Below are 13782 nucleotides of genomic sequence, written 5' to 3'. Positions count from 1 at the left end.
AGGTGCCAAAGTTTTGTTGTTTTCTTTTTTTTTTTTTTTTTTTTTTTTTGAGACGGAGTCTTGCTCTGTCGCCCGGGCTGGAGTGCAGTGGCCGGATCTCAGCTCACTGCAAGCTCCGCCTCCCGGGTTTACGCCATTCTCCTGCCTCAGCCTCCCGAGTAGCGGGGACTACAGGCGCCCGCCACTTCGCCCGGCTAGTTTTTTGTGTTTTTAGTAGAGATGGGGTTTCACTGTGTTAGCCAGGATGGTCTCGATCTCCTGACCTCGTGATCCGCCCATCTCGGCCTCCCAAAGTGCTGGGATTACAGGCTTGAGCCACCGCGCCCGGCCCGTTTTGTTGTTTTCTTTTGAGATGGAGTTTCACTCTTGTTGCCCAGGCTGAAATGCGATGGCATGATCTCGGCTCACGCCAACCTCCCGGGTTCAAGCGATTCTCTTGCCTCAGCCTCTGGAGTAGCTGGGATTACAGGCATCTGCCATCACGTCTGGCTAATTTTGTATTTTTCAGTAGACTTGGGCTTCTCCATGTTGGTCAGGCTGGTCTCGAACTCTGGACCTCAGGTGATCTGCCCACCTTAGCCGTATTACCGGCGTGAGCCAGCACACCTGGCCAAGTGTTCTTTTTTTTTTTTTTTGAGATGGAGTCTCGCTCTGTCACCCAGGCTGGAGTGCAGTGGTGCCATCTCCAGTCACTGCAAGCTCCACGCCATTCTCCTGCCTTAGCCTTCCGAGTAGCTGGGCCTACAGGCACCCGCCATCACGCCTGGCTAATTTTTCAAATTTTTTTTGTAGAGACGGGGTTTCACCGTGTTAGCCAGGATTGTCTCGATCCCCTGACCTTGTGATCCGCCTGCCTCGGCCTCTCAAAGTGTTGGGATTACAGGTGTGAGCCACCGCACCCGGCGTGTATTTTTTTTTTTTTAAAGTGTCCCTGCTAATAACAAAGATGTAAATTCCTGATTTGGGGTTAAAGATGTTTCAACGTGAGTTTCCATAAAAATGAAAGTTGGCATGAATGGATCTCAGATACCTTGGGAATGTGGCCCTATCCAGAAGTGACTCCCAGGGAAGGAGCAGGCCTGCTGCAGAGGGGGGCAACACAATGACAAAAGCCACCAGCTGCTACACCAGCCTGTGACCGACTCGGCAACATACAGAATCACGATCCCATGGCATCTAAGACCACACCTTCTGGATTTGGGAGGTGGCAACATACTGAGCATGTGCTCTGGTGACGTCAGGGAAGTAAGTGGGGACACAGCACCCACGGGGAGCTCTGAAGACAGGACAAGGGACAAGCTGCTTCTGTTGAGCACCTGGCCTGGGAAGGCAGTTGTCTGTTGTCTCATGTCACTCTTGTATTTTTCAACAGACTTTTAGGTGCCTACTTAAACTGGAGCTGGGCTCAGAGTTCCCTAGATGAGGAGGCTGGCTACTTTTTGTCTGGTCTGAGTGCTGAAGGGCGTGTGTGTGCTGCATCTGTACACGGTGCCAGCAGCTCCCCACATCCCCCAAGGGTACACTTTCTTAACCACACACACACACCTGATACTTGTGGTGGCTGGTTTACAGCAGTAGGTTGTTGGGTGTTTATTTCCACAAAACGTGAGTCAATTCGCATCCATCCTTATAGCCCGTGACACACGAGTTCTCAAGAGGACTTCGCTTTATAAAGGCTAGACCTGGTGGCAGGCCCTTGGCCAAGGTGGGGAGGGTGCCCTTGACAAGGCAGAGGCCCTCAGAGGGTGGTGCTCCTCCATGTGAGTGCCCCCTCAGCACGAGAGGACCAGCCTGGATGCCCCTCCTTGGGAATACAGGGACCTGCTTTGCTTTGGAAAGTACACACAGTGTGGGATCCAAGTCTCAAAAACGGATCCCATTAAACTGAGCTTTGATGAGTTTTTAATTGTGCCTTTATTCAACTTAGTTCATTAAAAATGTACTTGTTTTAAAGATCCTATAAATAAAGTGACCACTCACATGGGATATAGGTCACCCCTCAGCATGTTACTTTTTTTTTTTTTTTTTAAAAAAAAGCAGTATTTCTTATAGGAATCTTACTGATCACACAGTAGTTACAATAATGTCAGATATGATGTATACAGTCTAAACGAGACAGGCCAGTTAAGAATTTACATAATGTAAAAATACACATATTAAAAGTTAGCCAGGTGGACAGACGCATGCACTGGGGGAGAGCAGGTGACAGGAACTCCTTTAACAATCAGTAGAGGGCCCAGATGCAAGGAATCTGGTTTTCCCCGTTACAGTAAACAGCTTTCACTAATGTACACAGGTGTTCCATACACATCTACACACACAAGGGGAAGTTGTGACCTGCTACACATAGGGTCTAAAGTGGTGTAACTGTGATTTTCCTGTGATACTCCCAAGAAAATTATAAAAGCAAACCACATGCAGGTAGTGGGAAGCACTGGTCTTTTATCACAGGTTGAACCTGAGGAGGTTTAACTCTTGACATTAGTATCTGTAAAGAGCGTATGGCTCTTTTTGCTATGTTTTCTCCACAACTGACATGCACTTAGTGTGGGAGAATTCTGATGGCTGGCTGACCTAACAGTGACAACTACTATTCAAAATGTGGGAACCTTTTCAGTAATATTGAGTTATACATTTAACACTAAAAAACATGAATCATCCATAGCTTTAAGCCAGAAGGCAGAAGCGAGTGTGTCTGAATGTTAATGCTTTCAGTTACACCATTTTGTGGTTTCTACCACTATCTTCCAGAATGACACTGGTACTCTGCTGCTTTCCGTAACAACACAGGCACCAGTTTGAACTTAAAACCTGAAACAGAAAAAATGCCACTCTTTCTCCAGGGTCTTTTAAGAAACTAGATCAAAATTATAAATTATTCAAGTTTCCTTTTGAGTGGAGTCTTTATGTGTGTAACTATCTAGAGAACAAACCAGAAATGTCTACCCCTGCAAGAGTGTGGACTTTGGGTGTGGTTCTGTTAGAAGCTGGGGACCTCCAGCAGTTTACAGTCAGGGCCGTTTTCTTACACCTCATTTACCCTGCATTTGTGCCAACTCTGATGGCAAATGCATTTTGCGGGGGTTACGCTTCACAACTCAGGCCTAAAGATCTTCTTAGGGAGATCTCTCTAGCTGAGTAGAAAACTTCTACCCGAAAAGGCGGCGGGTTCTGTGAACCTGAAGAGAAGACTCAGGGTCTCTCTGAAAGCCTTTATATTACTCCTGGAATTGCAAGTTCCTATTAGTGAGAAAAGAGCATTAAAATAACTTGAAGGTGTATTTTATTGGCAACTTAGAATGCAAAGTATTTTATTTTTAAATTTTTAAAATCTGAAAACAAGCTAGCCTACATTAAATAATATAGTTTCCAAAGCTGAACATGCTCACTTGGAGCTCAGTTTTCTGCTTGAAACACAAACACAACTTCCTAACACTCCTAGGTGGGAACACTACTGTTGGATGATCTGTGATTAGATGAACTGATCCATCTCAGTTGGTAACATCCCTTTTTTTTCCTTGGTAAGGGTTTAAAAAATTCTAGAATAGATGTATTTTTCTAGTTTTACACTGACAATTTCATCCCAAACGTCTCCTGGGAGGCATAGACCATGTACAGGAATCCATCTTCATCCTTCTCACTCTCATACACCTCTGAGATTGGTGTGGAGACGCTGACCATGCTGTGGCCGTTCACCAACAGGAAGAAGGCTTGATTAGCATTGAGCTGTAAGCGCCTTCTATCGAAAGAAAACAACATGAAGAAATATTGACAACAATACAAGAAGGATGAAGCATGTGTTAAAATATCACCCATCTGATCAATAAAATATGAAAATTTTCTAAATGCTCTTGAATCCAATACTTCTCATAAAGCACAGGACATTTCCTTTGATTAGACTGATATGAGCTATAATCACTGAAAGATTACACTTTAGGCTGACTTTAAACTAGTATGCTGTCTGAATAGCTGTTAAAATGTCTAATGTAAGAAAGTAGTTCAAATACAGTTTCCAAACTATTCTAAGATCTAAGCCTGTGCCATTTTTTGCCACTCACTGAGTCTACATTCTCTTTAGCTTTGCTGTACAAAACCTTAATAACTTGTAACATTGATTTGCAACAGGAAACATCTACAGTAGATGTTATGATAAAAGAAACTGGATCTGAAGTCTAGCAAGTAAGAAATATAAAACCTCAAAAAAGAAACATTTTATAGTTTTAAGTTGAAATGGTTTTAATCAGAACTGAATTCAGCTGAAAAAGATTTTTTTGAAGATTTTAACCAGAACTAAATATTTATCTGTAAGTTTCATAAAGAACAAGAAGTTACTCAAAGGAAATTTATTATAAAACAAAGGTGGCTGAATACCTAATTATCTTGATGAGCTCACTCATGTTGACATGGTCAGGTACAAGGAACTTTGTTTTATCCAGGACAGGAAGCTGCTTCTCACCCTTGTATCGTTCTATTATCACCTGGAAAGGAAGCCAGAAGTGATTTTAAAATAGTCATCAGGGCCAGGTGCGGTGGCTCACGCCTGTAATCCCAGCACTTTGGGAGGCCAAGGCGGGCAGATCATGAGGTCAGGAGATCAAGACTATTCTGGCTAACACGGTGAAACCCTGTCTCTAATAAAAATACAAAAAAATTAGCCGGGCATGGTGGCAGGCGCCTATAATCCCAGCTACTTGGGAGGCTGAGGCAGGAGAAAGGCATGAACCCGGGAGGTGGAGCTTGCAGTGAGCCCAAGATCGTGCCACTGCACTCCAGCCTGGGAAACAGAGTGACGCTCCATCTCAGAAAAAAAAAAAAAGTCATCAGGCTGGGCATGGTGGCACACGCCTGTAATCCCAGCACTTTGGAAGGGTGAGGCGAGCAGATCACCTGAGGTCAGGAGTTCGAGACCAGCCTGACCAACATGGAGAAACTCTGTCTCTACTAAAAATACAAATATTATCCAGGTGTGGCGGCAGGTGCCTGTAATCCCAGCTACTTGGGATGCTGAGACATGAGAATCACTTGAACTTGGGAGGCGGAGGTTGCAGCGAGCTGAGATTGCGCCACTGCACTCCAGCCTAGGCATAGAGCTAGACTGTCTCCAATCAACAAATAAGTAAAACAGTCATCAACAATGAAAAATAGATAAAATGCCTCCTACATTCTAACTAGCACAAGCCAAAATGGGCTTTGAAAAAGCACATTCATTAAGTTTCCTTGTAGCTCTCCTGTGAAGAGTGATCATTTGCTAGCTTAGACATCTACCCCTTACAACATACGGTACACGAGATACGATATGGCTGCCACCAGGTAGGAAGTGGGGGAAAATACTTTGCTATGTATCCTTTGTGTTTCAATTTTGGAACAATGAAAAATACATATCTAGTCAGAAAAAGACCAAGCCTTACCGAAGCAGAGAGGCTGGGAGCTAGCTTCAAGCACAAAACATCTGAAACTCTCAATTCCAAAACTACCATATCCTGAGACATGGCTGAAGTTCTAATGCAAGCAAATGCATGTGTTTCGGGAGCCTCGGTGGCTCTGAATGGTTGTCCTGGCACATACGGAGGCAAGACTATGCGTTCGAGGCCAACCTGGGCAACATAAAAACCTCTCATCCATTAAAATAAATAAATAAATGCATGTGTTTTAATAAATGTGTAAGTTCCTAATTATAGTAATATGCTCAATGTTTTTCCACTAGAGACTATTTGACATGAAAAAATTATATTTGACAAGGTGAGTAGAGTCCATTATTAGATGGTTCTACAGACAAAATTTTGTGCATAATGACCTGGTACTTTCATTTTGAGAAAATACTTCTTCAAATGAGGTTAAAAATACAAGTATTTGAGGCTGGGTGCGGTAGCTCATGCCTGTAATCTCAGCACTTTGAGAGGCTGAGGCGGGTGGATCACGAGGTCAGAAGATCGAGACCATCCTGGCTAACATGGTGAAACCCCGTCTCTACTAGAAAAATGCAAAAAAAAAAAAAAAAAAAAAAAAACTTGCCGGGTGTGGTGGCGGGTGCCTGTAGTCCCAGCTACTTGGGAGGCTGAGGCAGGAGAATGGTGTGAACCCAGGAGGCGGAGCTTGCAGTGAGCTGAGATTGCGCCACTGCACTCCAGCCTGGGTGACAGAGCGAGACTCTGCCTTAAAAAAAAATTTTTTTAATATATATATATATATGTATTTGAACTACACAGGGAACAAATATAGTTTCATATTATTAATTTAAATAAATCTATCAGGCCGGCGTGGTGACTCACACCTGTAATCCCAGCACTTTGGGAGGCCGAGGCGGGTGGATCATGAGGTCAAGAGATCAAGACCATCCTGGCCAACATGGTGAAACCCCATCTCTACTAAAAATACAAAAATTAGCTGGGCGTGGCGGCACGTGCCTGTACTCCCAGCTACTCAGGAGGCTGAGGCAGGAGAATGGCGTGAACCCAGGAAGCGGAGCTTGCAGTTAGCCGAGATTGCACCACTACACTCCAGTCTGGGCGACAGAGCGAGACTCCGTCTCATAAATAAATAAATAAATAAATAATCCATCAGCTCCTCACCATACTTCCTTTCCATAGAGCAAAATATTTTGTTTTTTAATTCTAAGTTGCTATAATATCTGACCACAGATGAGCCTCTGAGTCTCATTAGCGTCTGTGTTTACTGAGCACTGCAGACATCTTCTCTATATACAGTAATTCTTCTACCCTATCACAACAAAGAGAAGTTGAGTGGCAGGAATGGGAAATCTTTACATGCTTCTTGGGAAAGAAAAATGCTTATTTGTACATTGTTCCATTGTGTGAGACCTACATAAGGTTCTGTGTAAGGCTGAGTCAAGTTGTCATCACCTTCCCTGGTAAGTTTGAGAGCTTTACCTGGCAGGCATGTTCAGAAGTGTGATATCCACAAGGAAATATCAGTGTGTAGGCTCCACCTGCCTGAGTTTAAGTGGTAGCAGAAATTAGAGGCAGTACAGAAATCTTGGATCCTGAGGCCAGCCACTGGCTCATGCCTATAATCCCAACACTTTGAGAGATCAAGGTGGAGGATTATTTGGGCCCAGGAGTTTGAGATCAGCCTGGGTAATACAGCAAGACCCTGTCTCTACCAAAAAACTTAAAAAATTAGCCAGGTACGGTGGCGTTCGCCTCTAGTCTCAGATACTCAGGAGGCTGAGGAGGGAGGACTGCTTGAGCACAAGGTGGTTGAGACTGCAGTGAGCTATGATTGCACCACTGCACTCCAGCCTGGGAAACAGAGTGAGACCCTGTCTCTTAAAAAAAAGGATACCTCCTTCTAGGTTGTGAAGCTGACATCCAGGGTTTGGGTGTCTTGTGATTCCTATAAAAACCCTGTCAAGTGGATGCACTTATGCAGTGCTCTCCTGTGTACATTCGTGACTGAAACCGAGGCCTGAGACTACCTACCGGGATTTTGGTTGGATGCTGCTCTCGAATAAGTCGGACATCTTCTACTCTTTGTTCTGCAATGAAATGAAGAGATAGAAGCATTATGAAGGGCCAGTTTCTTTCCAGCACTGCTGCTGGTTCTACACCCAAGCTCAGCTGTTAGCTGTGGCACAGCAGAACGGTGAAGACATCTCTCCTGGAACTTAAGGACACAAAACATGAACACTTCACATCCGATAAAGGTTTGTATCTAAGGCCAAAGGCAACATAACATACATGGCTCTACATCAGGTGATAAGGACACAGACCAGGAATATGGGACAACTAATTTCAAGGAACTGGGAGCCCAAGTTTGTGGACAGATATACAAGGCAGATCCACTGCATGAGTCCCAATCCTTCCTCCAAAGACCACTACTACCTATAATATTAACTTCAATTTTTGTTAATTTTCCATAGTTGAAAATGGAATCCATTATATCCCTTATAAACCAGGAAATGCAATTTTCTCTGATCACTTCCAGCTTTTTAATGATATGGTGCCTAAGAGAAAAACCGCTCAAGAGAATGGAATATGAGGCTGGGCACAGTGGTTCATGCCTGTAATCCCAGCACTTTGCGAGGCCGAGGTGGGCAGATCACTTGAGGTCAGGAGTTCGAGACCAGTCTGGCCAACATGGTGAAACCCCGTCCCATCTCTACTAAAAATACAAAAATTAGCCGGGCGTGATGGCACATGCCTGTAATCCCAGCTACTCGGGAGGCTGAGGCAGGAGAATCACTTGAACCTGGAACACGGAGGTTGCGGTGAGCAGAGATTGCGCCACTGCACTCCAGCCTGGGCAACAGAGCAAGATTCTGTCTCAAAAAAACAAAAAAGAACGGAATATGGAAACAAAAAAAATACTCTTTTTAGTTTTCTTCAGTACCTAAGAGAAATCACAGCTTAAGACACAAAGTCTACTGTTGAATATTTTTCTAAAAACATATCTATTCTCCCTTTTAACAGAACGACTTACTGATTCAAAGTTCAACAGCTGTACTAGACTGTGGGCAATACAGGAAAAAAAGCAAGCCAAGTTCAGTTCTCAAAAACCCACAAATATAGTTGGAGAGAAGTCACTTACAAAGCAACACATGTATTAAAAAAAAAGGCAATATGTGAACATATGACTTAGATGGCATTATTTAAAACCTCCAAAAAAAAAAAAAATGAGCAAAATCGCCTTGATTTACTACGGTAGGATTGATTCTCATGGTAAGGGCAAATAAATAATCAATGTCATGAACTTCTTGAGACAGAAAAAAGATAGTGTGACCTACATAAAGATGACGTTACTCTAACATCATTGCCAATCTCATTCGGATTAAAAAAAATTTTAGTATCACTTTTTTTTTTTTTTTTTGAGATGGAGTTTCACTCTGTTGCCCAGGCTGGAGTGCAGTGGTGCAATCGCCGCTCACTGCAAGCTCCGCCTCCCGGGTTCACGCCATTCTCCTGCGTCAGCCTCCCGAGTAGCTGGGACTACAGGTGCCCACTACCACGGCTGGCTAATTTTTTTGTATTTTTAGTAGACACGGGCTATGGTTTTCATCCATAGCCAGGATGGTCTCGATCTCCTGGCCTCATGATCTACCTTCCTTGGCCTCCCAAAGTGCTGGATTACACGCGTGAGCCACCGCGCCTGGCCCAATTTTAGTATCACTCTTTATAAAAACTTTTAAAATTGCTATTTTCAAGTACTGCCATAAGTTCGACTTCTGTCTCCCCATCCAAAATTTTAAAATCAGCTTCTAAGATACATTACTAAATATAAACATCTTTGCCACAAAGATTGCAAACTCATGGATTTCTACCAGTGCATATTCCTATTGAATAAATATGCAAATAATGATAAATTTAGTGGCCGGGTGCAGTGGCTCATGCCTGTAATCCCAGTACTTTGGGAGGCTGAGGCGGGTGGATCACCTGAGGTCAGGAGTTCAAGACCAGCCTGGCCATTATGGTGATACCCCAACTCTACTAAAAATACAAAAATTAGCTGGGCGTGGAGGTGGGTGCCTGTAATCCCAGCTACTCGGGAGGCTGAGGCAAGAGAATCGCTTGAACTCGGGAGGCGGAGGTTGCAGTGAGTTGAGATCATGACACTGCACTCCAGCCTGAGTGACAACAGCGTGAGACCCTGTCTCAGAAAAAAAAAAAGGAAAGAAGGAAAAAACATAAAGGCTCTATGAAGTTTCAAAGTCAGACACTATAGTGTTTAAAGTTATCTTTACCCTGATTTATTTCTAAAATACGACCTAAAAAGACCAAAATGATTATTTTCATGAAAGGTGTGAAGTATAAAGACAAGTTACTTCCTTAAGCTGTAAAGAATAGCACCCAAGTCTCCCATAGGAGCATCTTAGCAGCCTGTCCAGCAGCAACGAAAACCCAGTGCTGAGCCTGGAGGAACTGGCTGTACACGGTACGCACCCAGTGCTGAGCCTGGAGGAACTGGCTGTACACGGTACGCACCCAGTGCTGAGCCTGGAGGAACTGGCTGTACACAGTACGCACTGACGCTCCACTCATTCTTCAGGAGACAGCTGTTTTAGAGGCTAACAGTATATTCAACAGAAGCATTATGAACAGCACAGTCAATGGCACAGAAGAGGGCAAGTCTTTTACTTCCTTAGTTTCCTAATGCTGTAATGATCTGTTTTTATTTGTCTTTCTCCACAGACTGTCCCCCTGGCAGTCAAGGACCCAGTTCGAGGCCAAACTGTGTTCCCCCAGGGCTTAGGCTTTACATAGAAGATAGTTAATCAACAACTGAATGATTGCTCCAGATGCACACCAAAATCTAATCTCCTTCCCCATATTCCTTTCTTCTAAAACAAAAAAGAATCCTTAGAAGCCTTTTCAAACGTTAAAATAAAGGGTAGGAGCCTAAGGTTTCCTATTTTAATGAACACATTATTTGCAAAGTTGTTTTGAGATATCTTCAGTTACAATTTCAGTTACACATATTTTCCAGGATTTACTTCTCAGAGAGGAATTGAAGCATTCCCCCTCCCCAGGCCAGGAATGGTGGCTCACACCTGTAATCCCAGGGCTTTGGGAAGCCAAGGCAGGAGGATCACTTGAGGCCAGGAGTTCAAGACCAGCCTGGGCCACACAGCAACAACAACTCTATGTCTGTTTTTGTTTTTTTTTTTGGTAGAGATGCGGTCTCACTATGTTGCCCAGGCTGGTCTTGAACTCCCGAACTCAAGTGATCCTGCCTTGGCCTCCCAAAGTGCTGGGATTACAGGTGTGAGCCACCATGCCCCACACAATTTTAATTTTTTAAGTTTATTCCAGTTTTCCAATACATCTCCCAGGACACACTATGTGTCCTGACTCACAGTCTTGGTCCACTTAATATACTGGAAATGATGGCTACCTACTGGAAACTGGAAGAATTCAGGCCAGGTTAAAGGTACCAGTCCAGACTCTGCCACTAGGTGGACCATGATCTTCATCGCCAGGCCCCACCCAGTTTCTTTAGCTACAAAAGGAAGGGGTTCTTTTCAGTGAGTCTTAAAATCCATTTCAACTTTGAGAACCCTCTCAATCCTGGTAGAGTTTATCAGCAGAATTCTACTCAGTTTTAACCTTAAACTCACTCACTCGGAAAGAGAAGGCACCACTCAAGCTAATGGGGCTAATCTTAGACTCCATAAAGAGGTTCTCTGCAAGGATCCATTTCCCTCACTTCCTGTGAGACACATGTCTGAAAATTGTCAGTAATCACGATCAAAATTACCAAAATATTCATGAACTAGAAAGATTTTTTAATTACCAAAATCAGAAGCAAGGAAAGGTAACAGCTGTTAAAAGATACTTAAGACGTTTCTACAAAGTGACTATTAAAGAGACATTTAAAGGGGAAGGGACAAAATAAAGGTGAGCCAAGGGAAAAACCCTGAAAATACAGAGGATATAAGATACATACATCGACGGGAAGAAAAATGGGGCATTATTGCTGGTCTACCCTCAGGGCCACTTTTAGGTTCCAGGAAATTCCTTGTTCGGATGTGTTAATCTCACATTTCCTACCGTTACTACCTACTCTTCGCAGAGATTTTTCCAGAATAACCCAAAAGTACTATAAGCAAAAAAGAAAATAACTATAGTTTCTGTTATGAGAAAAATGGCATCTCTCCTACACAAATGTTCCCAGTTAACTTTTCACTGGTGAAAACAAAAGCCAGATCTGAGGTGGGCCGATGGATCGCTTTAGCCCGGGAGGTCGAGGCTGCGGGGGGCTGTGACTGCACCACTGCACTCCAACCCAGGTGACAGAGCGAGACCCTGTCTCAAAAACAAAAGAAAGAAAGAAAATCTGCCTTAAATGCTGCCCTCAGGGCTCAATAAGCCTAGACACTAGTAAGAGTTCATTAAGGTCACTAACAAGAAAACTTCTAACAAAAAAGGGCACGTCTAAGTCTTGCTAACCAACGGACTGCCTCAAGAGGCTGTTGGAGAAGATACGCTTGGCAAGCCAAGGTCCATTTTCATTTACTGAAGTTTCTCAGGCACAAGAAATAAAATAACGGTCAATAATGAGACCTGCAAAACTATATCCAAACTCAAATGAACGCTAAGCTCTTTCTAGACTCCGGGAAACCAGGCAAAAGCAGACAAACAGCACCACTGTGTGGGCTCCAGACGGGGATGGCGGCAGGCACTCGCCGTCCACTGGGATGAACACGGTGCTTCCCCACCAAACCGGTGCCCGGAGCTTAGGCAAAAACAGATATCCGGATCTGCTGCGTTCTCTTGCTCAAAAGGGAAAGAATCACTTCGCACCATCTGCGTGGAGTAAATATTGTGATGGTGACACCTGCACGTTTAACCAAATGCCAGGACACCTAAGTTGGTTTCCAGTCCTAACTGGCGGAAAAGGGATGTATTCCTGGTGTCCAGGTGAGAACGGAAACGCAAACCCAAGAGAAGTCTCCCGCCCCAGCTCCCGGGCTACACACAGAACTGTCAGCACCGCCGTGGGCCGTCCCGGGCGCGGCGGGGCCGGGGGCCCAGCACGTTCCCCTGCTCTCGACCGAGGCTCTGGGGTCTGTAAGGGGCACTCGCAGCCGGGCGGGCTCCCTCGACGGGAAAACTCGCCCTGAAGGTGACGCGCCGGGTCCCGGCGCAGCCTGGCTCCAGAGCCGAACTGTCCAGCGTGGCCCCGGAGCCCTTGGGCCCCAGAAGCGCGACCCTCGCCCGGCAGCACGCTCGAGGGGGCGGCGGTGGCCGGGGTGCGGCAGGGACCCCGCCGCGGAGGGCGCCGGGTGATTCAGCAGGCCCGGGGGCCCCGAGCGCACCGGTCCCCGCCCGCCCGCCGCGGGCTGCCTCCTCCTAGGCCTCCGAGGGGTCCGCAGGCCGCCCCGGCCCAGACCAGCCCCCGGTCCTCCCGGCTCGGCCCCAGCCTGGGTCTCTCACAGTGCCCCGGGCCCCGCGTCCCTCGGCCCCGCCGGCCGGCAGCCACCGGCCCCGCTCGGCCTCCCGGCTCGGCCCCGGCCCCTCACGGCGTCCCAGGCCCTGCCGCCCTCCACAGCTCGGACCCCGGACCCGCCGCACCCGGCGCCCTCGCGGCGACACTCACCGAAGGTGCGGCGCTGCTTGAAAGTCTTCTCCGACGGCATGGTGCGGGGATCTGGGCGGCGGCGGCGACGACGCGAGGGTCCCGGCGGCTCCTGGGGGCGGCGGCGGCTGCGGCGGCGAATCCGACTCTGGCGATAGCTACTTCCCTTGTGTCTTCTCAGCCCGCAGCCTCGTCAGGTGACTCGCAGCGCGTCACCGAGGGGCGGGGCCAGAGCCGGCCGGGGCCGCCGCCATGGCGGGCGTGGCGGAACACAGGGGAGGCACGCAGCGTGGGGGCGGGGTAGGTGTGTGAGCATGCGCGATGGGTGAAACGGGCGCTCTGCGCATGCTCCCGGTGGTGCCCTTGCCCCGCCCAGCAATGCTGAGCGCCTGAGGCGCCTGAGGTGACGGTTGTGGGCCGGGCCGCAGCCCGGGGCTGTGGGCGCTCGGGAGCCTGCTGCCCGGCCCTGAGGAGAGGGCAGCGCGGGGCGGGGGAGGCTGAGCCACGGGCGTGGTGTCCCGGGGCGCTCTTGAGGGAGCGGTCAAAGGAAGGGACATGGGGTAAACCCGACCATCCCTTCCCCTCCGGAGAGAGACTTGGCGGTGCGGGCCCAGACGCCGGCACCCCGGGCTGAGGCGCGCAGGGCAGGCCGCGCCCTCTTCGGGAGACAGGGTCGCCGCTCGCCCGTGGAGCCCGGGCCCCCTCCGCGTGCAGGGGCGCGTGCGGTCCGTGGGTGGCTTCCGGGGAGCG

General features: G+C 47.1%; 1 protein-coding gene across 1 annotated transcript; it reads right to left on the bottom strand.

The window, feature by feature from the left end:
• Positions 1 to 3266: 3266 nt before the first annotated feature.
• Positions 3267 to 13314, bottom strand: MAP1LC3B (microtubule associated protein 1 light chain 3 beta). Its single transcript, XM_007994295.3, has 4 exons — positions 13054 to 13314; positions 7440 to 7495; positions 4372 to 4478; positions 3267 to 3739 (listed from the first exon to the last, which is right to left on the bottom strand). Exons 1-4 carry the CDS (start codon positions 13091 to 13093, stop codon positions 3565 to 3567), a joined length of 378 nt encoding a protein of 125 aa, XP_007992486.1. The 5' UTR covers positions 13094 to 13314; the 3' UTR covers positions 3267 to 3564.
• Positions 13315 to 13782: the final 468 nt, after the last annotated feature.

The sequence above is a fragment of the Chlorocebus sabaeus genome, chromosome 5 (genome assembly GCF_047675955.1).
Source record: "Chlorocebus sabaeus isolate Y175 chromosome 5, mChlSab1.0.hap1, whole genome shotgun sequence".
Classification (NCBI taxonomy): domain Eukaryota; kingdom Metazoa; phylum Chordata; class Mammalia; order Primates; family Cercopithecidae; genus Chlorocebus; species Chlorocebus sabaeus.
The sequence above is the reverse complement of the archived record's forward strand: the minus strand, read 5'-3'. Positions and strand labels throughout refer to the sequence as shown.

Bases quoted from the DNA above. Each gene is read 5' to 3' on its own strand.
- MAP1LC3B (XM_007994295.3), bottom strand. From the start codon at position 13,093: ATGCCGTCGGAGAAGACTTTCAAGCAGCGCCGCACCTTCG. The intron at 7,496-13,053 runs GTGAGTGTCGCC...ATTTCATTGCAG, and splicing joins CAAGCAGCGCCGCACCTTCG to AACAAAGAGTAGAAGATGTC. The intron at 4,479-7,439 runs GTAGGTAGTCTC...CTTCCTTTCCAG, and splicing joins AGCATCCAACCAAAATCCCG to GTGATAATAGAACGATACAA.